The following is a 26088-nucleotide window of genomic DNA, read 5'->3' on the forward strand; positions in this document are numbered from 1 at the left end:
TGTAAGAGTCAAAATTCCAAGAGCGAAACAGAAGCAGACAACCACAGTCTTCACTCAGCCATTTGCAGAATGGAAGATGGTGACATCTAGTGTCAAAAATGAGAATTTTGTTTTGATTTCAATAAAATGTTGAACATGAGCATGTAATTAGCTCAATCATCTTTCTTTCTTTTTTTTCTTTTTTTTGGTTTTCGAAAAAAGTGCAATAGTACACCAAATTAAAATGGCTTTGACTATTAGCCTCCATACTATAAACTTGCACTGCTGATGTATGCTGATCTGCTAACTGGTTCAGAGCAGGTGTTCTCAAACTCGGTTGTGGGCCCCTGTGTATGCTCTTTTTTGTTGCAGCCAATCTTGTGTTCATTATGGTCATTGAAAACATTTTCTTACATACTTCATAATTTATTGCCTATAATCATTTGTACAATGCAGTTTTGTCGCATTGCCTTTTACTTTGAGCATTCAATTTTCCACAAATGGTTTTTTTTCGGTGATCAGACAACCACACTTTTATCAACATAATTTCATCTGTCAATCCATAATTTAATCATCTGAAAATGTAACATCTTTCAAAAGGAATCATTTGTCATAGGCTATAGCACACTAATTAAAAGTCTTGGAAGGGGAATATGGGACATTTATTCATGTAATGCTTAGCTATTTCTGACCTAATGTGGCTGAAAAAAGGTAATTACTTCACAATGGGCCCGTGTTTCATCTTAAAATATGTTACTTTTGTCTGCCAGTTTTTGGAATATCGTGATTATTTTGATAGATATTTTAATTCAATGTAAGTAGGTTTCCCAATTGATCGGTGTCTGCTTGTGACATACTAGTTGAATGATTACTGTTTAGCACATATAACGGTATGCTTAGGATCTTGGGCTCACTCCACTCAGGTTCCACATGACACCGGGTGGGGCGGGATGGGGAGTGTTGCTTTTCTCATTACTGTATTATCATTGGTCCAAACTTTAAACAGGCGGCACGTTAGCCAATAAGACGCGATGTATTCACTCGTTCATTTCTTATGCTTGTTCCGAATGAGGGAATACTCCCTTTGCTGACGTCAGATTCAGCTTCAGTAAACTGCTTAGCCGGAAGGAAAGATGGCGGATCATGAGGAGCAGCTATCTGATGAGGAGAAGGTAAGAGATAAATATTGTCGTTTGTTTATGGCATTGTTTGGATGAAAACACGCTTTCCTTATGCAGGGAACCAGTTACGTATTTAGATCCACATGATGAATGGAGGAGCTCTACGATTCATTTCTAAGCGTTATAAGAGGCCGACCGTGCTCGGCTGCACAAGACTATTATTTTTAGCTCAAGAGTAGGCTACTGCTCAACTTCCGTTCCAGTCTCTGCGAATCTCAAACGGGGACTCCTTGTACGGTCCTATCTCAAAAATAGGAACCACAGAACCTATAGATAACTAACGTTAAATAGATACTTATCGGGTTTTTCTTGACTCTTTAAAAGCATGCGTGGAAGGATTTTATTTTCTGTTCGTGTTGAATTTGATCCGTAATACAATATTACTTTCTCACACGACTTGTTCATTTAGCTAGCTGGCTAGCGAGCTGTGTTGTTAGTCAGTCAGCCAAACCGCTAGCTATAGCTAGCTAATAATGTACACGCCCTGTTGCCATTGGCGCTGCGTTTTCATAGCTAACAGCTGGCTAATTCTGGTTTTCGGGCGCGGCGGATTGGCACACTGAGAAATTGGATATTTTCAAGACACGTATATTAGTTCAACAAGCGACAGAACTACCAATTGCACGGTTATTATGGAAAGTTGGATGCGTGTTAGCCTCCTGACTTCGTTATGCCACGATTAATCTAGCACGGCTCAGGCCCAGTTTTAAGCGGATGTTTGCTTTTGGGAAGAGTCTAAGGACATAGCTAGAACTGAATTATAATTACGGGGTGCAGGAACCACTGGTTCGACTCCACAACAATATTACGTCATGTTTGTTATTGGATTCCTGACAGTCCCCTACATGGGTGTGGTTGTCTTTCATCCCCCCCAACACACACACACACACACACACACACACCCACCCATACACCCATAGGAATATTATTGCAAAAGGGTGCAAGCTAAATGTTGCCATAATCGTGTTTCCATACCATAATATCTCTTAAATTGCCTGACTTCATACTGAAGAAACCTCTGGCCTGCCAGTTCTAATTGGTGATGCATAGGTGTGGGAAATGCCCCACCAACTTGTAACATGGTGGATGGAATGCCATCTTAGTAGCTAGCTTCAAGTCTTCTGCTCATCATTGGAGCAGTTTAGCTGCTGCTGCTGCAGACATATGTACTCAGTACTGTGCATTTTCACTGCTATACACTGTGTTGCTGTGCTACCCTCTTTTTTCTACTTGTTTAAATGCAAAAATATTCATTCTTAAGATGACATAAAGGCATGCACGTTGAGACGGACAGGACTGAGCTTATTCACAGGCTGTAGCTTGATGTCGGATTTTCCTTACGCATTACATGGCAGCAGTACAGTAATGACACTGCTCCTGCTTGGGGACTGTGTTAAACACATCTGAGTCTGTTCAGGGACTGATAGAGAAAAGCTGCTGTCTCTGCCTCCTTTTCCTTATGCGAGTCTGCAGGGCTCTGAGCTGTCAGCTCCTTCATTACTGTCAGAAACATCCCCACACTAAACCTCACCCACATAATCTCAGTCAACACTTCTTTCCATCTGCTTTTGACAAGGTAAATCAGGAAGCACCAGATGGATTATAAGAATTTGTGTGCTTTGCGTGATGTGGTCTATATGCCCAATCTCAAACCTTTGGTTTTGAATTTAGTGTTAATGCAGTCGGGTGGAACAGATGAGCTTTGGTAATGTTCACAGAAATGCACGTAAAATATTATGCAAATTTGTGGAATTACTGCCTTTTTATGAACATGGCAGATTATTTATTAGAAGTATGCACTTTAGTATTTGTCAGTCTATATTATACAAGAGGTTATGAGCTAAATGGGGGGAGGGGCACTTGCACAGATAGCCTGGTTAATATTGTTTTGGACATGGACTTTGAACAGGATGCTATCAGGAAGTGGATATTTGCAGAAAAAAATTCAGAAACATTAAAGCAACCGCAATAAAATGATTTGATTGATATTTTGTATAAAATATGTGCTTAGCAAACACTGGAGACTGTAAATGGTAGCCTGTTACATATTTCCCATATGGATGGATTGTGGTTCAGGTTAAGTAATTTGCATGAGGTTATAGTAAAATGTAGGCCTACACCCCAGGAGATTTTAACCTAGAACCGTCTGGCTTCCAGAGTCTCGTGTCTTCAGCCGACCTACTGCATATACTGCGATGTTGTCTCTTACAAGTTGAGAGCAAAAATATCATTTTTTCCAAGATGTTCCCTTGAAAAGAATGCAAGCCCTTAAGGAAGCCAAAGCCGGTATTTTTTGTCTTGTTCCAACTTGTTGACTGTTGTGTCAGCCTTCAAGCTAAAAGAGAGAGCACACTTTTTGGAGTTTTGTGATATTGGTTCTGTTTCGGTGTATGTTCTTCACTGGCCAAGACAGTTTTAGTATGCATTGATGGATATTTTAGATACAGAAATTGTATGCATGTATTACCATATTATTTTTTACAGACTTGTATTTAATCTTATTTTTGGTTGGAACAGTTTCCTGTGCCACATAGAATCTGAGATTGCTGCATTCTGGTACAATATAAAAGCGCATATGTTTGTGTTTATAATTAGGAATAAGCTATACAAAATGAGTGTATCCATATATAGAGTCTGTCACTGTAAGTTGTTTTGGCGCTGGCCTACTTTAAGTGTACAAATGCCCCAACATCAGTGATTACAGACGCTGCATACCATTTGAAGCTTCTGTATCCAAAATATCCGAGAGCACTGAAATCCTCCGGGCCAGTTTAAAAACGTACCCTGAAACTGAAATGAAACTTGTGAACTTTCAGTGCTCAAAGCACGGACTGCAGACTCTGCAGAATGAACGTGCGAGGGAACTGTGATTTCATTGGGCGATTCTCACACAGAGATTAAGACATTCAGCCGAGTCACAAATGCTGCAAGCTTTCCTGTCCGCCTGGCGAGCGTCTCTTGAAGAGATATCCCTGGATTTCACTTATCCCTCTAATCTGCAATTACTGTTCTGAAGGTTTATATTGAACTTTAATCCACTTTAGCATGTGCTGGAAATGGACACAGTCCACCAGACACATCACAGAATTTGGAAGGTGTGTGTGTGTTTTTGCGTGGGACGCAGATGGTGCAGTACATCCACTCTAGATGAGGCCTAGACCAAGAATTGATATGTTTCGCTTTCAGAGCATAAACACCATACCTGCATCATTCAGGTTGTGACATGAAATGAAGTGTTTTTACACAACAGAATTGTATGCCCCCCTCATCCCAACAAAAACTTTTTTTGTGTCTCTAGATTCCAAAGTTTTTGAAAGCTTTGATCCCTGAACTGCAGAAACCAACCGACTTTCTCTTTTTTTTGTCCTCCTCTTCTTTTTCACATCACATCCCTTCTTGTGTGTTCTGTCCATTTTTTGTACAGTCTCATACGCTCATATATTGCTTGTTGCATATATAGCAGCAATGTACCCACAATCCTTTGTCCATCCAGATATTGGACAGCGCTTCCTGTTCTGTATGGAATTGTATGAGCCAGCTTAAACTGGACCTGGCTGTACTGTAAGGATTCATGGCTCTACAGTATGCTTATTGTAGGCAGTCAGTGGGAATGGGCAGCCTCTCTCCTCTCTGTATTATAAAGGTGTGCATGGAAGCACCTTGTATTAAGCGTCAGAGTTAATTTGTAGCTTGTGCTTTTCCCAGCATTGTGATTAAAGGGAGAGCAGGACTGTTGTTAGAGCTGTCAGACCGCTGCAGATTACTGCGCCTTTCATGTACTGACGAAGGGGTTCAGTTCATGTCCTGTGAAACCTAGCCAAACCGGGGGGTGCAGCAGCCAGCTGGTGTCTGGTGGGGGTTTCAGGCAGGCCGGGGGAAACTAAGCGTGAGTCGCTGTGTTTATGGCGTAGGCTACACACTGAGCGTCTGTGAAATTCAGGCTTCAGTCAGTTACGTAAAGATCTGAGGCTCATCACAACTCATTACAGAATTTTCACTGCAAGCCAAGGTTCAATATTCAAATAGTGTTTGTTTTTTCATACAAGTGGTGTTGAAGACTAGGTTTTTTTTTGTTTGTTTCTTTGCTTTCTTTTTTACATCCCATATGTAGATTTTCAGTGCCCTATACTAGAAAATGGCAAAATAAAATCGAAGAAAATGGGTTATGTATTTGCCTAACAGTCTTTGTTTTATGACCGTTTTCAGTAAGGCCTGTACGCTAGCTGGGTATTTGCACATTATCAGTTTATACAGCAGGATGTTTACTTAAGGCAGCAAAGGGTAGTCATCTTACAAAAGGGTAAAATGATTGTGCATCACCCCAGAATACACCCTTTCCCCAAATTATTTGCCCAACATAAATGAATTAATAGATATTATTAAATAAAAAACTATTGTATTGTGACTCACCAACTGATTTTGACATCATTGTGTTGGATGAAGGAATGAATAGGCTAGTCTTTTCCTGTGCATACAGGATTGTGTCTGCCTGGGTTTGTCTTTGTCTCAACCTGAAGATGTGGGCTAAACCAAATGCACTGTTCAGTGCCGTGCCCAAGGCCTGTTGTTATGATTTATAAGCATGATGTTATAGGTGTTATATAAGGTGATGTTAATTAGGCTAATAAATTCAGGGGAAAGTTTTTTTTAAAAGTGATTAGAAAAGTAATAGGCCTAACCATAATAGTTGTATTTTATGTATGTATATTTAACAGCGTGGCTTAGAGGTAGGGGCTCTAGGCTATTTCACAGACTGCAATACAGGTCCAGGAGGTTGCATGTTCAAGTCCAAGCACAGCTTTCCATGGATAATGCTGAGCACTGAGGGAGAGAAAGCTGAGCGTATGTAAATCCCTACGACGGCTGGGGTATTGCATACCTCCATTGTTAAAGATACTGGAATTTCAGGAGATTTCTGCAAATAGGGCCCAGTTTTCCTGTGTAAGGATTTGTAAATGATAATGGCTCTGGTGTGCACCTGTTAGCAGCTGCAAAGCACCGTGGGGAATTGCTCTGATGAACGAGGCCTCCTGCAGACGGCGGGGTCCCTTCTGTGTGCTGTAGTGGCTGACGGCGGGCGGTTCTGAGCGCGCTCGTAAGCGCAAGCGTTCCGGAGGGGCGGGGAGGCGAGCCGTCGCCCGCGCCGCGGGGTAGAACATGTCGCGTATCTGCCACCGCAAGCCGACAGGCCTCTCGCGCAAAACAGCAAGCGTGTCGTCAGCTTCTCTGAGCTCCGTTACCGGGGCGGTTCCGCCCTGCGCATGAGAGGCCCGTTAACATTCCTGTCTTGAATAACAGAGCCGTAAAGTCTTCAGTTCGGTGTCAGCTGTGCCCGGGACGGTCAGACCGCGCGCCAGACAGTGAATCGCATTGTTAATGTAAGCCTGAGGAGAGGTGATGACTTCAGGGATTGTGATTCTTATTACCGTGAATGGTTTTTTCTCCCCGTCAGCAAAGACTCGTGTCTTAGGCAGTAGAGGTCAGTGCTACGAGACACTCTTCTGGTTTCATGAATTCCGTTTGAATTTAAAGGTCCTCGTATAACATTTAAAGCCATTTTGCAATTTGTTAACTTAGCTTCGGTTCATTGTATGAATTTGATGACTGGAGAATGGAACTGAACCCAAATGTGGCCTGCACTGTCAGAGGGACAGCTGCATCTTCACTGGAGTTATGGCACCTCCAGAGAGGGAGGACAGTCAACAGAGAATGGGCGAATGGTAGTGAAGGACAGCCAGAGCGATTTCTGTTATTCACCATTCTCTGTTCCTCACACAGGTACTACAGTGCACACCCAGTACTGCAGTGCAGAGCGTGCACGTCTTCATACTGCACTGCCAGTAGATTTACAGCCTGTTTGCTGGCTCGGTACACTCATCCTAGCTGCTGTTTCGTTGGTAATGAATACACACGCATCCATGGGCCGCGCGCACACACACGCACACACACACTCGCTCCAGTCAGACAGGGTTAAGTGCAGCAGCCATGTTGCGGGTGTGCAAGGCGCTGACGGAGCCCCAGGGGCCGTTGGCTTGCGCCGTCCGCGTGCCGCTCCAGTCCTGCCGTCCGCCCCACGCTCCCGGGCCGCTCGCACACGCCCCGCACGCGTTTTCATCTGCTCCTCATGCCCATGTATGGTCGAGAGTTTTGAAGCGAGCCAGAGCTGGAAAGTTGTTAGTTTCGCACGCGGCCACAAACCGGAATAGCTCGCGAGTTTCGCAGCTTGCGTTTAGGGCAGAAGCGAGGAGGCGGAGCTGCAGTGCCAGTGTGGTGCCCCAGATTACGAGCGGAAACGCCACCTCTCTCAGCGAGAGTCAAAATGACTCGCTGAAGACTGGCCTAACCAGAGGCGGAAAAACCAGAAAACAATCCGTTTTCAGTTTCAGTTGGCTTTTTCTGGCACATCACACGTAACCTGTATTGCCCAAGTCTATGTAAGAGAAACCCACACCGCAAAATGGTTCTGTCTCTATCACTGTATGAATCCGCTGAAAGATGTCGAGCGCAGTTTGAGAGAGGATGTGCTTCATGGCTTATGCAATGACTTCCTGTGGTTGCCTGGTGTAACCCCTCCGCCCCCCCCCCTGTGTTTCAGGTGCGCATAGCAGCCAACTTCATCATTCACGCACCTCCAGGAGAATTCAACGAGGTCTTCAACGGTGAGTGACGGCCGACCGCGTGACCCCGTCGCCCTGCGGTGCCGTTATAACTCGCCACCAGGTCCCACTGTAAGCAATTTGGTGTTAGAGTCAGAGGTCATGGGTCACAGGGTCAGCAGTGGAGTCATTTGTGTGTTGTTTTACAGTGAACACAGTGCTGTGAGATAAAGCCCCCAGTCCAACTGACAAAATGGCAAACCCTGCAGTGATGCCATCAGAGCTCCAGACACTGTAAATTGAAGGAAGAAAGGGAAAAATGTTAAATAGACAGGCCCTGCTCAGCAAGGACAAAGAAAATGCAGAAATTGTTGTTCCAAATGAAACCCTGCAAGACTATGATTGGACATTATGGAAGAACTTTATGGAGACTTATTAAAATTTAATTTAGCCTTTATTCACGCAGAGTTGGTTGAATGAGCAACACACGCTCATTTACAGCAAAGCACTGTTAATGCCACTTCCCCCACGCAGCCTAACTTGCGTGTCTTTGAATCGAGACGGCACTAAGCAGATGGCTGTGCTGTAACCCATATGCGGTACATTCACCTGAAAGGACTGTAACTCAGACAGGCTCTTCAGATGTCTGAGGACGGCTCTCGTGCCGCGGAGAGACAAGGCTCAGGGAAAGCGTGGCGGAAAGGATTACCGCCGTTCTGAAGGACGGCCTTCGGCGGCTGTCAGCGTGGATTTTCACGCGTCGCGTCGCTGGGAGAGCGAGGCTCTGGGGGAGGAGCTGCAGTCTGGAATTCTCCTGAATAACCAGCATTGGGGATTCCCGCGGGGGGGGCGGTTATAATCTTTCGGCTGCAATTAGCATCTTCTCCGTAGATCCCTTTCCCCCGAAGTTCCTTTCTTCTTATCGCAGCCAGACAGATTTCCCTCCTCAGCCCGTCTGCCCGCATTAGAGTTCTCCTTTGATTTGGCTGCCCTTCATTAGCCCGGTGGGGGCGCTCTGTCCTAGAGCGCTGATCTGCCTGCCTCTCGTTCGGGGGCGCTCCTAAATGAATAGGCCCTCGCGGCGAGTGACACCCTGCTTCTCTCTCTCTTTCAGACGTGCGGTTGCTGCTGAACAACGACAGTCTTCTGAGGGAGGGAGCCGCTCAGTACGTGCCTCTCAGAACCCGCGCCATTTTGTGTTCCTCTTTTGACGTTCCTTTGTTCCGGCAGCTCCAGTGGCGCAAGCACAGCATTAGCGTCAGCTTCATTTCAGAATGTATTAGCGCCGTAATCGAATCCATTGGAAATGAGACTGAGGAGCTGAGTCAGTGAAGTCACCTGCCTGCCTGGGGCAGTCGCTGGTTTGCACCCCCCTGCATTGGCAACATTGAGCATTTAATGTCATGAATAACTCAGCCATTGATCACAATGACAGCAAAGTACATTAATGAATGTCCAGGATGCAGATTTATTTTTTATTTTGCAGTTAACTTATGTGTGTTTATATTTCATTTAAAAAAGTAACTTACTGTATTTTCATTTCTTTTCAGTGCGTTTGCACAATACAATTTGGACCAGTTTACTCCAGTAAAAATCAATGGGTACGAAGAACAGGTGAGTGGTACAGATATCAATTATTAACGACACCGTGACATTCGCTTCCATTTAAGCTGAAGGGGCGATTATAAGCTCTTCCAGATTTTCATGACTGAATAAACTAAAAGCCCCTACTTGATAAAACATTAATTAGGCTGAATGAGCGTTGAGCTCATGGGTGAAAGATTGGTGGAATGGAAAAGTAAATCAGCCAGGGAATCTTCTCGCCATTAACCCGGATTTCAAACCGCCGCCAGGTCTTAATCACGGAACATGGCGACTTGGGGAACGGCAGGGTCCTGGACCCCAAGAACAAGATCTCCTTCAAGTTCGACCACTTGCGGAAGGAGGCGAGCGACCCGCGGCCCTACGAGGCGGACGGCGGCATGGAGGGCTGGCGGACCGCGGTGGACGCGGCGGTGCGGGCGTACGTCAAGGAGCACTACCCCAGCGGCGTGTGCACCGTGAGTGAGCCGCCGTCGCCTCAGAGCGCCTTTAGAGCGCCGTCAGGGGCTGCCCGTTTGCACAAGGGGGCAGGGCCGTCTGCACAAGGGGGCAGGGCCGTTTGCAAACTCATTAAGCCCGTTTAGTATCCTGTCAGTACAAAACCAAAACAAAGTAGCCTGAGGGCGTCTGGTGGAACAGTCTCTGATTATAAAAAATATATTTTTTCTGTCACTGGGGAAGAAAAGGTTTGTTGGTGCACAGATCGGGCTGCATAATTACGCTAATTTGGCTGCAGGTTGAGAACCGCAATCCTATAGGGATGCGCTGATCAGGACTGGGGATGGGGTTCATAACTCAAGGCCTCAATGAATACTGGCCCTCAGTGACAATAAAAATGTCTCTTTTCTTTTCTAGATTTATGGTAAAACTATTGATGGGCAACAAACCATTATTGTGTGCATCGAGTGCCATCAATTTCAACCAAAAAACTTCTGGTATGTTGTTTTTTTTAAAAAAATGTTCTTTTTTGCTTCGTTTCTTGTGCGAGGCTGGGTGATTCTCACAGTGCAGTGAAACCAGGTATAGTGTAGAGCTGTTGGAACAGGGGGCAGCGTAGAGTTTGCAGGTTCAAGTCCCATGCGAGGCACTGCTGTTGTGCCCTTGAGAAGGACACTTAGCCTGCACTGCATCAGTAAATATCCCACAGTATCGGAATAAGTGGTGCTGGATAAGGCTATATGTGAAGCTAATAAGTTATGGCATGTAAATGGTACAAAGCTGGTTTGAGGACACTAATCTCATAAGAGTGGTGTATGGTAATATCATTAGATCAGAGTGGCAGACTTCCTCATAAAACGTATGTGGTCTAAAAGGGCCTACCACTCCTTAATATAAGTATGCATTTCTGTTCTACTAGGACAATAACATTTGTGTTTAGAAATGTACAGTCACATTTCTGTGAGCATTATAACTGACGATTGGTTTTTAATTTTCAATTTCTTTTTGCGTAAGGAATGGACGCTGGAGGTCAGAGTGGAAGTTCACTGTTAGCCAGTCCTCCACTCAAGTGGCAGGAATCATGAAGATCCAGGTACTGTTATGTCATGGGACGTGATACACCCTCCCTCTAGCAGTGGATTATGGGTCGAGTGTATAAGTTGTAGGGGCGGAGGTTTTGAGAGATAAAGGATGCTTTCAGTAGCTCTGCTGAATGTGATTAGTGGCTTGGAGGGGAAATACACGATTTGGTCAGTGCCTATTAGAGCAGCACCGAGTCATTTCAGACAATGATCCGAGGGCCCTGAGCAAGAACAGTTCTTATTGACCAACTGTAATAAGCACTTTGCCATTTAAGCCGTTTGCCGTTTGACAGTATTGAAAATACAACACGTTTCAATAGTGATTCTACTGTTGTGTGTTTATGGAGATGAAAACAGCATTTTATGCACAAATACCGTATAAATAAATCAATAAAAAAAATTAATGTTTTTACAATGCAGTATTTTTAGGATGCCCTGTCACAGTTGGAGCAAAATGTGTAAGGGCTTTTATTTGACCTCAGCAAAGCCGTTCGCTCTTAACAGTGCTGTGACTTAACATGCATCAAACCATCGTTCAGTAAGAGATTACAAAGGGTGCAGACTTCTGAAACTTGTAACAAATAGCCACCAGAAAAATGATCTTAAAAAAATAAATGACAGATTTGTGAATCGGTGATCTCTAGATGAAGTGAGTGAGGTAATGTGTTGTTTTTGATGGCAGGTTCACTACTACGAAGATGGCAATGTTCAGCTGGTGAGCCATAAGGAAGTGCAGGAGTCGATGACCATTTCTGTGAGTATATCGCCCTCAACCAATCAGCACACAGTGTGTCATTATTTTTTGTGTGATTGATCCAGTAAGAACTTTATTAATCAGATTATAAAAACTTGATTGTATAAGTGTTTTTAAGTCTCTCTTTATCATTTAAAATGAGCTGCAGTCCTACTTCAGTTGTTGGCTTTGGGAGCGTTTGGGTGGCAGAGGAATGTGAAAAAATGTCAGATCCAACCTGCAGCTCCCTCTTCCACCACAGGGGCCATTTTTTGATTATTTTTTGAGAACACTGAATTGAAAGGATGAGAAACGGAATGGCAGGATACAGTGCAGTGTATGGTGTACAGTGTGTAGTGTATGCTGACTGCTGTGGAAAGTATGCAGCACAAATATGGTTGTTGTCACAGGAGCTTCTTGAACTTGGGTTCAGCATCGCTCATGCTGGTTGTAATTTTATCCCCAGAGGGAACTGAGAAGTGACTCTGGCTGGAGTGGATACAGAAACTATCCCTAGTATTATTGTTCAGACTTGTGAAAGGGAATTGTGTTAAGAGAATACATTGTCTGAGCGGAAATTTGTTTTGCATCACTAAAAAGCACAATAAGACTTAAATCTCCAATAAATCTACATAATCCCAAAATAAATAGCTACTTCGGCTTGGATGTTTTTTTGTTGTTGTTGGGCTATGAGAAGCATGCTTGCAGCGCTGACTCATCACATGCGTTGCCATGGTTAAGAAAAGGTTAACTGTGGGTGGAGTGTGTTGTAATCACTGTAGTAGTGGTGGTTTGAGTGGAAACTGACCTGAAGATTTCCAGGAACTCAAAGAAGGAAGTGCACCGATTGACTATGAAGTGAAATGTTCATAAATGCTAAAATAACCAAACGATCAACTTAATGTGGGTAAATCGGTTTATTGCCAGAATGTTAGTTTGATAATGTGTTGTGTGTAAATTATTCTAGTGCCAGTAAGATTTTTAATTGCCTGTCATTTGCATTATCAGTGAAGGTATTCACATGTATAAGAACCAAAGCAGCCAACATGGGTTTCTCAGTACTGATGCTATTCCTGCTGATCTTGCTCTCATATTTCAGAATGAAGCGCAAACAGCAAAGGAATTCATAAAGATCATGGAGGCAGCAGAGAATGACTACCAGGTATATTTCTGAAAAAGAGAAATGGAGGAAAAATGTTTTGCTCAACTGACCTCAACTTGAGGCGCTGCCTAAAAATGCAGTATCAGAGGTGATAAAAGAAGGTTTAATACTTGGTTATAAATTATTTGAGTTGCAATGGACATGGGACAGCTCATACCGAAATCTGAATATTCTCAGACTGTGTTCATTTTCAGCAGCATATATTCTATTTGAGTAGTACCTTGTTTTGTATTTATAATAGCTAATAAGTGTTGGGCAACTGAGTGTGTCTGTCAATTGAGTGGTCAGCTGTTAGTTTTATTTCCCTGCTTTAAAGCAGAAGTGATCGCCTACCTTTTCTGTGCTGTCTTCCCCAGACCGCCATTAATGAGAATTACCAGACCATGTCGGACACCACATTCAAAGCCTTACGCCGACAGCTCCCCGTGACCCGCACCAAGATAGACTGGAACAAGATCCTGAGCTACAAGATCGGGAAGGAGATGCAGAACGCCTAAAACCCCGCTGTGCATGTGACTGGAATCGCTGTACTGTCCTTGTATAAATTACGCAAATAAAAAGGGGGTTCAGTTTCACCAAATTTAAAACCATCGGATGCACACAAAAATGCCTGCGTTTAACATTTTATACAGATGCCATTAAAACCTCACTGTAACATTATTCCTGGGAATATAAATTGCTAGTGCAACTTATTGGGGTGGTGGGGGTGGGTTGTCCAAATGTTTTTAGGTACAAAACCTCCCGATAGTTCAGGCCTCTGGTACTTGTTGTGGAATTGAAACCACATCTTATAGTGATTAGCAAGAAACAAAAACAGACCTAAAAAGATAAAATACATTATTTTAAGAATCCCTCTCTATATGTAGTCTAGAATGAACACATGGAAGATATCTGTAATTTTCTGCCCAAGCAGTCCTTGTTTGTCACCAGATGTACTTGCTCATTGTGTTTCAATTCATTGTATTCCCTTTGAGCAAAACTCCATGCAGCTGTGGGGAAACTAATTCTGTCTTGAAAAAACATGCGTAATTGCACTGATGTTTATTGTGCATACAATTAATGACTTACATTTGTATTTCATGCCCCCCAGGTTCTTATTTTTAGTAAAATCAGACATGACTGTATTATAACAAGACACATTGTAATATATAACTGTATTAAAATCTTGTCTGTCGGTTTCGTGATTTATTTCTTCTTGGAATGAACTGTTATACAACCTTAATTATGTTGCATTAAAATTACAGATTTTCTATTTAACTGCGTCGTTTACGTCTCCATCCATACTTTGTCAAGCGTTCAGTGCTTGGTAAACTGACTTGAGACACCTTGTATAATTAACCGTTCAGGAGAACCTGTGCTACATACCAGGGTTGACTTCTCCAGGTAAAATGATGCGCAACATTTCGCAGATAGTTGTCAATTATGAAATTGAGATTCATTCTCATGATCCTCAAACCATGCTCTTCGCCTTCCAGAATAATAGGCTACTTGAGGGAAATTTATTTTAAAAGATGGCATGCAAAGAAACGATATTCTGCTCCCTTCAAAACAATCTTTGATAATTCAAGAAAGACTGAGTTTAACTGTGTTATGAATTATTATTTTGTTTATTAAACCTACTGGAAAGTCTCGTTTTATATAAAAAATATACCTGGCTTAAATGTACATTGTGTAAATGAAAACGCAAGAGATCTTTTTTCTTTTTTAATAAGTAATTTTTTGGTGAAGTAGACATTTTGCGGTTTTAACAGAAGCCAATAAGACACGTTCTAATGTATTGGGTTGCAATGTATAGTTTTGCAGGAACTGCGTGGCTAACGGTATAATCTATGGCTGTGGTAAAGGAAACCGTATAGTGGATGGTATATAGATGTTACGTACATCGGGCGCTAGGGGCTGCAAAGGAAGCTCTGTCAGTGTCATGGCTGAAAACCCTGGTTTTCAGGAGCCAGCTGAAGTGTTGCATCGCTTGGTTGTAGAGCTTCGGGACAGTTTGGGACTTTGTAATGTTGTTACTGGTTTGCATTCTATGTGTGCCGTTTAAAATTAACGAAAGTCTGACCGAAAGGAACAGGTAACTATAAAACGCAACTTTAACCCGTGCTTTAACGTAACTTTCTTGCTAGCTACTGGTCTGGCTAAGTGGCTAACTTAAGCCAAAATTCAGACACGTTTACAGATCCACTGCCGCGTGAGCTTCCTCTGCTCCTACCATCTATTTAGAGTAAAATTTCTATTGAAAGAACTGCTTAAAACATTAACACACATAATGCTGATTATTATTTGTAATTGTTATATAGCCATGTAAAGTAACGTTGCTCCAATTCCTTTTTCCATTTTCCAAATTGATATTGGGTTACAGTTTTTAAAATGTGTCTGGGTCCTAAGGTCTGGAAAGTTTATTCTCTGACTATCTACTAATGCGCACATTGGCTTGCTTACTAGCTAGCTATATTGGTTGATATTTGAATTTGCATTGAGCTACTCACCTTCACTTGTGATGATTAGATCGCTATTGTCTAGTCTACCAGTGTGTAGATGAACGTATGTAAAACTTGTTCGGCTGAAGTTGAAAACCTGTGTGTGGCTCTCTGTGTGGTCCGTCAATGCATGATCGATTGAAAATTAAATAATGTTTAATCTGCCGTGGTAGTGTTAGCTACCTGCACCTGTCTGGACAGCTGAGGTTCTACTGTTGCCCAATTACTACAATATACAGGGTGCCTTGTCAAGCTAGACAGAACACTTTGGGGAAACAGGTTTACTTTTGTCCTGTAGTACTTGACTAGGTGACACACCCACTTAACGAAAATACTTGGATGAATGTCATCAGACACTGTTGTGACTGGAACAGAGTCAGTTTAGTGTGAATGCATTGAGAACTACTCCGGTCTGCTTAGAAGTGTCCATTTACCCAGGAAGTGCTTCTGACCATACACACTATATAGCCAAAAGTATGTGGCTATTTGACATCGAACATCTCATCCAGAACTATGGGCATATGGAGTTGGTCCACTCTTTGCTGCTGTAACAACCTACACTCTTCTGGGAAGGTGTTATACTTGATTTTGGAGCATTGCTGCAGGGATTTTCTTCCATTTAGCCAGAAGAGCATTAGTGAGGTCGGGCACTGATTGGGCGATTAGGCCTGGCTCACAGTTGGCTTTCCAATTGAATGCACAGGTGTGGGATAGGGTTGAGGTCAGGGCAATGTGCAGGCCAGTCAAGTTCTTGAAAAAATCATTTCTATATGGACCTTGCTGTGTGCTTGGGGGCATTGTCATGCTGAAACAGGAAAGGGCCTTCCCCAAACTGTTGGGGAAACACAGAATGATCTAGAATTTGACTGTATTGCTGTAACATTAAGATTTGCCTTCACTGGAGCTAAGGGGCCTAACCCAAACCATGAAAAATAGCCCCAGACCAAGGAGTGTCCTGATCATATAGTGTAGCTCAGTCGTGTAGCTGGTTAGGCTTAGTGCCTCAAGACTCTGCTCTGATCTGTTCTTTGGTCTGCCAATTGGCAGCTTGTTGGCTTCAGCTCACCTTGGATTCAGGTCTTTTTTTAAATCTCATAGTGGCCTCTCCCTGTCCTCTGGAACCTTTGACATCAGTATGTTGGCTACCTGTGTGAGTAATGAAGAATGCAGAGTGCTAACCTACAGGACGCACTGCCATGATGCACTGGCCTGGGTTTTTCTTTCATTGAAGTTGTGTTTCAGTTTCAGTGAAGGCCAAAGCAAGCTATTTTCCCTAGTAGGGTCAGAATGCACATTTATTTCATGGCCATGTTGACATTTCAGGGTTATTTTGGTGCCGTACGCACTGCCAGCAGTCTGCAAAAGAATGCGTTCCTTCTGCGGACAGCGGGGGCAGGGTAAGTAACCCCTGAGAAAAACGGTGTGTTCACACTTACAGTAAAATCACAAGGGGGGACAGCTCAAATCACATTTCCCTTTCAACAACCTCCTGCTTAAGAGCGTCTGCTTGGACCTCTGCCAACTTTCTCATTGTTTGAGCCCAGTCATAAGTTCAGCATTTTAAAAAAAGACCCTGTGAAATTTCACATTGAGCTATGAGTAATGACATTGAGAGGGCAAGCATCAACACTTCGAAGCCAACAGATAATCTGATACGCGCATCAGAAGACTGCGTTTGCTGTGAATATGAAGGAGGAGTTCTGCTCCACAGTAAGCTCTGAAGTTTTAAACTTGGCTAGTGCTGCTACCCTCTGGTTTGCTCCTTTTGTGCGTTTATTCATTTTACTTTACTGATGTATTCCATTAACATCTCCCCACTGTGTGGGCTGATCCCTGTGTGGTTCTCACTTCTGCGTTTGGCTCCACGAGCATCGTTAGCTTGTTTCCCAGGGAACTAAAGTGAGGTGCAATAGAAAATTGCATCCACTAATGAGATGATTATAGCTGAGTCACTCTCTGGAGGGAGGGGAGAGAGTTTTGGGCATGATTTCTTTTGGGGGGGAGGAGTGGCGGGTCATCACATCGTCGTACATTAACTGCCTCCTCTGGGCTTTGGTGTAGGTTTGGTGTGGTGTAGGTTGAGCTCTTTGTAGTAATTTAAAGTTGTGTAGTGAGTGATGTAGCCCTAGTAGAGTGACTAGTGCTGACGTACTAGGCACTTTGGCGGTTGTGATTTAAAAAAATAAAAATAAAAAAAAACAATTATGAATGCTGTCATGATATTGCTGTGGTATTTTAATGTAATTTATTGTATTTCTGTAATATGGGTAGAGGTCAGGGACAAGACGCCATGAGCATGTTACTGAATAATGTGGAAATTATTCAGCTGGATGGAGCTTCATTCCTGTACATTTGAAGAGAATGAATTTCTTTTTGTGGCCCTAATAACCTGCATAATACTTAAATCATCTGATGTTCCAGTGCAGGGTGTGTTAGTCGTTGCTTTGTCTTTACAGTGCATGAAGTTACAGTATTGCTTGGATATTACACACATTAATTTTTTTTATTGCACATCACGGTGCACCTTTGGAAATGTCTGTCCCCTCGACTCATGTGAGCATGTCAGTTTGATGTTTTTTTTAGTTGAAAAAACATGTTATTCAGGATTACCAGAATGAGTGGAAGTAGGAAAGAGAGCAAAAAAAAGAGCAAACATTTTTTTTAAAAATTAAAATGCATTCAACTGCCAGGAAACCTGATGCTGGAAAAGTACTTTTGCTCAAATGTTCCACATTTCCCTTGTTAGTGGAACAGTGTTTCCCAGTCGCTAAGCAACGTGTACAGTGTTTTATTTAGTGCGTGCCATTCAATTAATGAATTAAAAAGCTATATAGCCCATCCCCATGTCGGGCCTCAGGAAAAGGTCATCTGTAAATCAGGAGTCTCCCAATTTAACCGGGACCTCTAGTCAACGTGACCTTATCCCGCTCTCGGATATGAACCAGCAGCTCTCCAGCGATGGGGCCGCTGTTCCAAACCGATGGTCACCGTTGCTCATTTAGACACGGCAGTGTTTTTGTGCTTTGCTGCCTCTCTCCTGTGGGGTCTCAATTTAGAAGGTGCGTGACAGCACAGCAGTAACCTGAGCTGGGGCTTCTGACCTCTGTTCACCAAGCCCAGAGCTCACTGTGGCTGACCCTGTGCGCCCTATAAATGTGCCCCCCTCTTCCATGTACCTACTGCACAAAGCTCCAAAGACCGAAGGTGGAACTAATTATTGTTTATTTTATTTGAGTCTTTGTTTGTCTGTCACAATTGGTTGAGACAGACTGATTTAATGACTAGTTTTGCATGTGAAAAGGCTACTTATGTTAAAAAGTGTACATATGTTAAATCGGTCATTTTTGTGATGCTCTTATCCAGAGTGGCGAATTCCTTGATCATTCAGTGGACAGTTCTCTTTTGTTAACAAGTTGTGTCTGTTGCTCACCAGCAGATGGCACCAGACTTCGTCTTAAGCTCTGACCCAGTTTGCTTTGCTTTGTGCTGCCTTTCCCCACTGATCCGATGTAGCTGTGCCCAGACCTTGTGCTGTCCTCCATTGTTTGCAGTCTGTTCATCTTCTTGAGCTCTAAAGCAAAATTAGTGGCTGACTATCAAAGGCTTACTCAAGCGCGAGTCTTATCTATCGCTAACCATTTTATGTGCAGGATTCACCTGCCTTACTCACTCACTGTCAGACATAATGAAGGACTGTGTGTGCAGGTGTCAGTCAGCTGCTGATTCCCAAAGATCTTTCCAGAATACTCTGGAGCTCACTGTGAACTGTGAACATAGTATATGCATAGCCTAAACCACAGACTTTAGGCTTCGATCTTAACTTAAAAAAATATGATATTCAGCAAGAACTTGGCATATTGGTCATATAAATGGATGGAAATTTTGAAATGCTACGAACATTATATAATAAATTTTAAAATGTGAAATGTTTTTGTCTCTATGGTTACACACCAAGAGCCTCATGGGATTTCAGTGCTGTCCTTGTGTGACTGTTCAGCTATTGAATAAGGCTCTGTGGATATGCTAGGAAACCCTATAATGGTTATATTATATCATATTCAATAAAAATAATAATCTGAATTAAAGACTGCAAAAACCCAGTTGTCTAAAAGCATGGCTCTATTCGATCCATAGTTTTCCAGAGAAACGGAGACATGGGAAACTGCCTGTGAAGATTGAATTTTGTGATCTGTGGAAGTGGTATTGGCACTTGCTTTGAAAGTTGACAGCTTGGAGGGGGGAGGGGGTGTGGCTAACCCACCAAAGGATTCAGACAAAGAAATGACATAGCCTATAAAAAAAGATTTAATACATTGTGGCTCTGCTCAGTCGTTTGACAAAGTGCGAATGTGTGTTTTTTTTCATATTAGTCAGGCGTGGTGAATTGTTTGACAGAAGGTGGGAGTTTTTGTTATGGAAAAAAGACTGCCCCCAGCATCCTTTGCTTTGACCATAATTGCCAAGAAGAGGATGATGCCCATTGGTTGTCTCTCATCCACTCTGTACCTTTGCCCATGTGTACGTCCCACTCTTAATGAGCTGTATTGGCTGTTAGGGGTGTATATGATTCACTGTTTCCATGTAACTGGATGGTAACCTTTATTCATGTGCAAATGAGATCGTTTTAATTGTGTTCTTGCTTTTAATCATAGATTTCGAGATCATTCTTTTCAGTTCTTCCTGCACGCCGCAAACAGTTTTTGTCTCGGGCAGCTTACATTTCAGAGTCGTTGTACCTTTTTCGTCCATTTCCTCTCTATAGATTGGAAGCACCCATTTTCTGCTTTCTTCAGTTGCCTAGCAACCCCGATGAGACGCTGGCCTTGGTGGTAATTGTCCCCTTCAGAGGAAAAGCGGTCTGAAATAAAGTAGTTTATTCCTGAATTTGCATCCGCACACAGCTGTTTGTGTGTTAAATTGATGCTTTTCATAACTTAATCTCATTGGCTCGACTCTGGGGACAGTCAAATTACTCTGTGTTATAATCTGCCAAATTAAAGGTATTTATTTGCCCATTATGTATATTCCTGTTGTAGTTCTTTGGCTCTTACTAAATTAGTATTTGCTCCAATGTGCCCTTTGAGGAGGGAGTGACCCTGCAATAGGGTTGCATGTCTCAATGTTGCCATAAGAGAATAGGGATTGGAGCCATAATGGATGCCTGTCACACCTGGTCTAATTCCTTCTCCCGCTGCTGGAGTGCAGTTTCACTGCACCCCAAGTGTATTTAATGTGGCTCTCATGCGACCGTGGGAGATGTGTGGGAGGAGGGAGCGGTGAAGCCAGAGCGCGGAGGACAATAGCGGCGGAGCCGTGCGCGGCCAGGACAAAGAGAAAGCGCCTCCAACGGCCCTGCCGCCACCAAACTCACCCAACTGGGCCATCTGCTTTTCCCTCTGGGCTCAATTGTACAGCTGTAGCTGACCCTGCCAGCTGGGCTCTGCGTTCACCTTTTAATAACTGCCGTTACTACAGTTCTGCTTATTTGAATTGTCCCTGCCTGCTTTTAAATGGCTAATATTTTGTGTTTTTACTTCCAACTCATTCATTTCTATATTTTCTGTTAGATGGAGAAATTGTGGTTATTGTTATTAGTGTTAGTATTATTAGTATTAGAAGTAGCTGTAGTAGTAAAGTCAATAACCATTCAGTATATTGAATGGTTATTGTGTGTAAGGGAATGAACTATAGGGTCTTAATTCTGGCAGTTTCTAATTGTTTAATCAGTTTAGCATGATGGCATTTTAAACCAATGAACTGAATGCAATATATGAATGAATTGTGAATATTCCTTAAGGGTTCTGCAGTATGTTATGTGCTGAGTGGGGTGGTAATCAGTATAAATACAGGTGTAGTACAGTGCTGTTCCCAGTGCAGTTAATATTCATTTCAATTTGTGTGGCCTCCAGACACGATGTGGCCTGGTGGGGGAAGGGCAGTGTGTGTGAGTGTGTGCGCGCGTACGTGTGTTCGTGCGTGTGTGACCGTGCCAATGATTTTTTGGCCACATTAAAGATGATCCCCCCCCCCTCCCTTTGAATGGCCTGCTCCCACTGCACCTCCGCTCCCTCCCTGACCCACCCCCAGCCCCGAGCCCCCCGCCCACAGCCCCCCGCCCCCTGCCTTCCCCCTCCTGCTGTCCTGACGTCACTCAGCGTTTCCATACTGTAGCTCGCGCTGCCGCTCGTGTGTCTGACTAGGCAGCCGCTGCTGGAGGATTACAGTATCTGGTTACTGCATCACCAAGTGCAGCGCTCTGCATCACCTAGAGAACGCCAGAGAGAGAGAGAGAGAGAGAGACAGAAGGGAAAGAGAGAGAGAGAGAGAGCCACCATTTCCTGTGCCGTGGCCTGGATCTGATCTCGCGCGCTCCGCTCTTCAGAGGATTGCGGCGGTTTTTAGGGTCTTGCTTTTTGGCGGCGGCGGCGGCGGGCTTGTGCTCCGTAGCCGTGGGGACAGTAGCGAGCGGGGGTGGGAGAGGAGCATCTGGCCGCCTCGGGAGCCAGGGATGCATTGTGTGCTTTGATGACCCCTGCTGTGTCGCTGCCTGCTCACCATCGCCTCTCTCTTTATCCCTCCCTCTCTCCCTCTCTCTCTCCCCCTCTCCCCCCTCTCACCACCACAGCGCCTGGCCCAGCCATGTTCGGCACAGAATCCTCACGTAAGTAACGGCAAAACCACTCCTCCTTTTGTTGTCTGTCCATCCGCGCCTTGTCTCCGGTCCTCCCTTCCCGTTATTGCTCTTTCCCTCTCGTTGTTGTCTCTGCTTTCTGTGTAACCTGCTAGTGTGCAGGCGCTACCATTTTGCGTAAAGGTTCAGTGGTACAGTAGCTGCCAGGGATGCAGAATCCACAGTTCACATCCTTTCGGTCCTCAGCCGCCACGGTCCTTCCATCATCTCTCTCTCTCTCTCTCTCTCTCTTTTTCTCTCCCTCTCTCCCCCTCCCTTCTTCCCCTCTGTGTTTGTCCTGCGCTGTTTCGGCAGGTCTGGGGACGCGGGAGTAATGGACTCCGTAGGTAGCGGTAGCGGTAGCATTTACGGCTCCTGTTTTTGCATTCCCCGTCAGGGCGACTGCGAGAAACAAACAGGCCCAGCCGAGCTCCAGGGACAAACGCCAGGGCATTTCCATGCAGGTGCTTGATGCGTTAGCAGGAGCTCTCTATGAGGGGATAAAAAAAAGCTTCTCCCAACCAGAGTTTTAACTCCCATTCAATCATACTTTAAAGAAAAACTGCAGGCTGTCTTGAGCTGTTACAGAACCGTCATCTATCTATCATCTTTACTCCATATGAGCACACCATACCCTGTTTCTGCAGAGCAGCCCATGATCTTTTCCATTAGCATCTGCCTAATGTGAGAAATGCAGAATATTGGAGTTATCTGAATTATCTGAATGTACATGGCTGTGACGTAGCTCAAACTCTGGGTAAAGTCATGCTCGGAGTGGAGGAGAAGCTTCATAACAGAACACAAAAATAACTTGTTTTTTTATTTCATTTATTTATTTCACCTTTATTTCACCAGGCAAGTCATTAAGAACAAATTCTTATTTACAATGGCGGCCTGGCAAACGTTAAATTATTTAAGGTAGATTGTGACAGATGGTCATGTTCTCTGACCCTTTCTTTCCTCTGAATCAAAAGCTTTGCAGTATTAAGTCATGAAAATATCTGTTACCATTATGGGCGTCCGATTTGAAAAGTCTTGAAATGTTCCTGCAGTGTGGGTTTAGTCATTTGAATTAGCATTTGAAAGTCAGGATAGAGTCAAGCTGCGGACAGTCAGCAGAACAGATGTGGTGAATTAAATACAGGTGAGGTGGTTATGAACAGGTGCTGCAACAGGAAGTGGCAGACCAGTACTGCAGGCGTTACCGCCTTTACAAACACGGTTGACATTCAAAAAGGAATTTGCATGTCCATATGATGTTCTTTCAACACCTGGGTTTCAATTAAATTTGAGCTCGGAGTCGGCCTCAGTGTCCTCTCTGTTGCTGCTGCAGAGCACACACTTAAAGCTGGGCGATGGGGTTTTCATCCCTTGATGACGTGATTAGAGCAGAGGAAGAGATTCCCTAATTAGTCAACAGTCATCCCAGAAGACAAAGAGACAAACAGTGGCTTAATGCTTTCCTGTGCCAGACCTGTACTGTGAGTGCAGTGTGCTCCACAGTGAAACGTTTGCCTCTGTGAATGTTTCTTTCACATTCTTACGTATTTTCTTACATATTAGGGGTCCGCACTGACGACCAGAGGACAAATGTGAGGTGTGATATGAGAACGTTATTCTGTGTGTTATTCCGTGTGTAAATCTACGTTATTCTGTCCGTCATTATGTCTGTAATTGTCTACACTAGCGTCTACAAGCTCCAGTCCTGTATATTGCCAGCACAGGAACGTCTCAAACCTTTCTGGTCTGACAGTCGAAAATTAGTTTCTGCTCTTTCTTTAGTTCACAGCGGTGGTAACTGACAGAATCAAATCAAGCTTCTGATATGATGTCTTGTGTAATAAGAGACGTGCTGAGAGGAAGGGTGTGTTGTCTCATGCCTCTGTTACACTGACAGAAAAGTGTTAAAACTAATCTTCCCCAGCGAGTCCACAGTTACTTTGCTGGGGCGGCTGCTCCTGGGTATCACCCTTCCCCTCCCCTCCCCAACGCTTTGCTTTGCCTCACAAATCCCCACCCCCATTCTTTAACCCCTGACCCTGATCAGCTGCTTGATGCTGCTTCAGGCCCTAAAAATGCTAAAATGCTATCAACAGGAGCTGGACTGGCCAGAACCCAGAAAAAAACAGGGACAGTTTTAAAATGGTCATTTTACTATGAACTCTCTCTCCCTCCTTATTTATATGAAAGCTCGGATACTGGACACAGAGTGGAAGGTCTGCGGTGTTTAACAAAACAGAAACTGACCAGAGGCCAGCAGTGCAGGTTTTGGAGTTTTATATTTTTTCAGAAAATGTAAAAAAAAATAAAATAAAATTAAAAAAAATCTGGCACCATCTCATCCACTTTTGGCCACTTTTTCTGTGACGGCCTTTGCGTGACTTGCAGTTACACCATTAAACACAGATTGCTAGCATTGCCATTACTGCTGATTTCTGGGAAATTTGGGAGTCTGAGGACACTTGAAAGCTCATCGATGGGCTTTTCAAAGTAAGACTTCCTGGTAGTCATAGTGGAGTATGACCACACTGTGCTGATGTGTGTGTCATAACAGTAAGTAATGATGAAGCACTTTTAAGGGCATTAGCATGCTCTGGCCAAGCCTCTTCTATGTCATGCAAAGGTACAGGTAACAGGGTCATTATAGACTTATAATAGTTATTCACCAATCTGCTTTTGCCCAGGCTTCTGTCAACTGCAAAGGCTTAGTATTTATTGCATGCTGACCCAGGCTTTCTGATACTTTGCCTGAGACAGATATTTGTATTTATTTCTCAGTAGTTGGTTGTGATCGATGCACATGCTCATAGATTCATTTACAGTTTTTGCAGTAGAGCTTTGAATTTCCTGATTATTTTCAAATATAGTAATTTTCCTTTGACTGGTTCCCAGAGACTCTTATAAAAATATTTTTTAAAATCTTTTCCAGAAAATAGTAAGTGACTACAGCATAGTCCATTGTAGTTAGTCACTAAGCAGGGCTAAGCTATCATTTATGAGGAACTGTTTCTATATTAAATCTAGTTAAAAGTTCTCTGCAGTCTAGTTTTGGTGGGCTTCACACTTGCTGAACAAATGTAAGCAAATTTTGACATCTTCCACACTTTTAATTTAACAAATTTCTACGAATGCCAGAGCTCATATCATTTTTCTTGCATCATAAATGCTTCTTGCTTGAATTCCGCTTCACTATATTAATGACAAACTGCGATGTGATTTAACTGGATTTGGATGTAAGCAGCAATTCCTGATGGACTTGCTTGCATAATGTTGTGTGATGTTGATACCTTCCTGTATGTATATTGCATGAGAAGTTGGGGAATTGAACTGATTATGTCGTGCAAAAGAACCCTCGGGCATTTTTGTTGCTGTAAATAATACATCTAATTTCTACTTTTATCTTTAGTTATGCATTTGTGTATACTGTGGCTGTTAGAATCTGCCAGCTAGTATGATGTAATGCTAACACTCACTGTGTGCTTGGCGTAGTCCTGACTGTCCCTGTGTGACTGGTAAAGTCCAAAGCACAGGGCCCAGTCCCTGTGCTTTCCTCACCTTTCTTCTGTGTTTCATTATCCTGACACAGGCTTTGCACTTGCTACTAATAGGGATGTTGGATAAAGATGGGTTTTGAAAATTTAAGTAGATTGCCCGGGTTGCACTCTTTGACTTTAAATTGCGATATTTGACCCCTGACTGAAGAAGCAGTGGACCTGAAAATCATCATCTGATTTAGCTGAGCTCACTGTGAATGATGGAATGTTCCTTTATGTGCAATTGAGTTATGTGGCATATTGGTTTCTGTGTGATTGATGTGTGGCAGGTTAGCTTTTGTGGGACTGGTAATTATCAGGTCCGTGTTCTTGGAACTTGAATTCCTGGGGAAATGATATCATGTACTCACTGGAAATGGCGATAAACCAAAAGATTCTTTCTTGACGGTACCCACCTGCCTCTGTTGCCATGGCTGCATATCCTCAGAAATGCAGTTGGTACAGTGTTGGGTTTCTATGGTAACTGCTGACTAGTGTCATTTTTGTCACATGGTCTTTCCAAGGGCATTATTCTTAGGTAGGTAGATTACCAAAGGATTGCAGCATACTCATCAGTGTTAAATGGAAAAAGTTCTGAAACTGTGCATACTACTGAATATCTTGAATTCAGG

At 43.4% G+C, this 26088-nt stretch overlaps 2 protein-coding genes across 5 annotated transcripts in view; both read left to right on the plus strand.

The window, feature by feature from the left end:
- The first annotated feature begins 1055 nt into the window (after nt 1-1055).
- Nucleotides 1056-14030, plus strand: LOC118232592 (F-actin-capping protein subunit alpha-2). The gene is made up of 10 exons (XM_035427652.1): nt 1056-1151; nt 7756-7819; nt 8871-8922; nt 9307-9370; nt 9610-9816; nt 10214-10293; nt 10811-10889; nt 11561-11632; nt 12711-12773; nt 13130-14030. Exons 1-10 carry the CDS (start codon nt 1113-1115, stop codon nt 13268-13270), a joined length of 861 nt encoding a protein of 286 aa, XP_035283543.1. The 5' UTR covers nt 1056-1112; the 3' UTR covers nt 13271-14030.
- A 632-nt stretch (nt 14031-14662) lies between these two features.
- Nucleotides 14663-26088, plus strand: part of LOC118232211 (suppressor of tumorigenicity 7 protein homolog) — a 31479-nt gene continuing 20053 nt past the window's right edge. For 2 of the 4 annotated variants that reach the window (XM_035426971.1, XM_035426972.1), the window contains exon 1: nt 21412-21914. In XM_035426971.1, the coding sequence (XP_035282862.1) occupies nt 21779-21914 (136 nt within the window). In that variant the 5' untranslated portion in view covers nt 21412-21778. Of the gene's footprint in view, nt 14848-21411; nt 21915-26088 lie in introns of those variants that run through there. The other 2 variants (XM_035426973.1, XM_035426974.1) reach the window with 2 other exon arrangements.

This window comes from Anguilla anguilla, chromosome 7 (genome assembly GCF_013347855.1).
Source record: "Anguilla anguilla isolate fAngAng1 chromosome 7, fAngAng1.pri, whole genome shotgun sequence".
Lineage (NCBI taxonomy): Eukaryota > Metazoa > Chordata > Actinopteri > Anguilliformes > Anguillidae > Anguilla > Anguilla anguilla.

What these genes read in the sequence shown, in the direction of transcription:
- LOC118232592 (XM_035427652.1), top strand. Translation starts at nt 1,113, where the DNA reads ATGGCGGATCATGAGGAGCAGCTATCTGATGAGGAGAAG. An exon ending in AGCTATCTGATGAGGAGAAG is followed by an intron (nt 1,152 to 7,755) that starts GTAAGAGATAAA and finishes CCTGTGTTTCAG; the next exon opens with GTGCGCATAGCAGCCAACTT. An exon ending in CTGAGGGAGGGAGCCGCTCA is followed by an intron (nt 8,923 to 9,306) that starts GTACGTGCCTCT and finishes ATTTCTTTTCAG; the next exon opens with TGCGTTTGCACAATACAATT.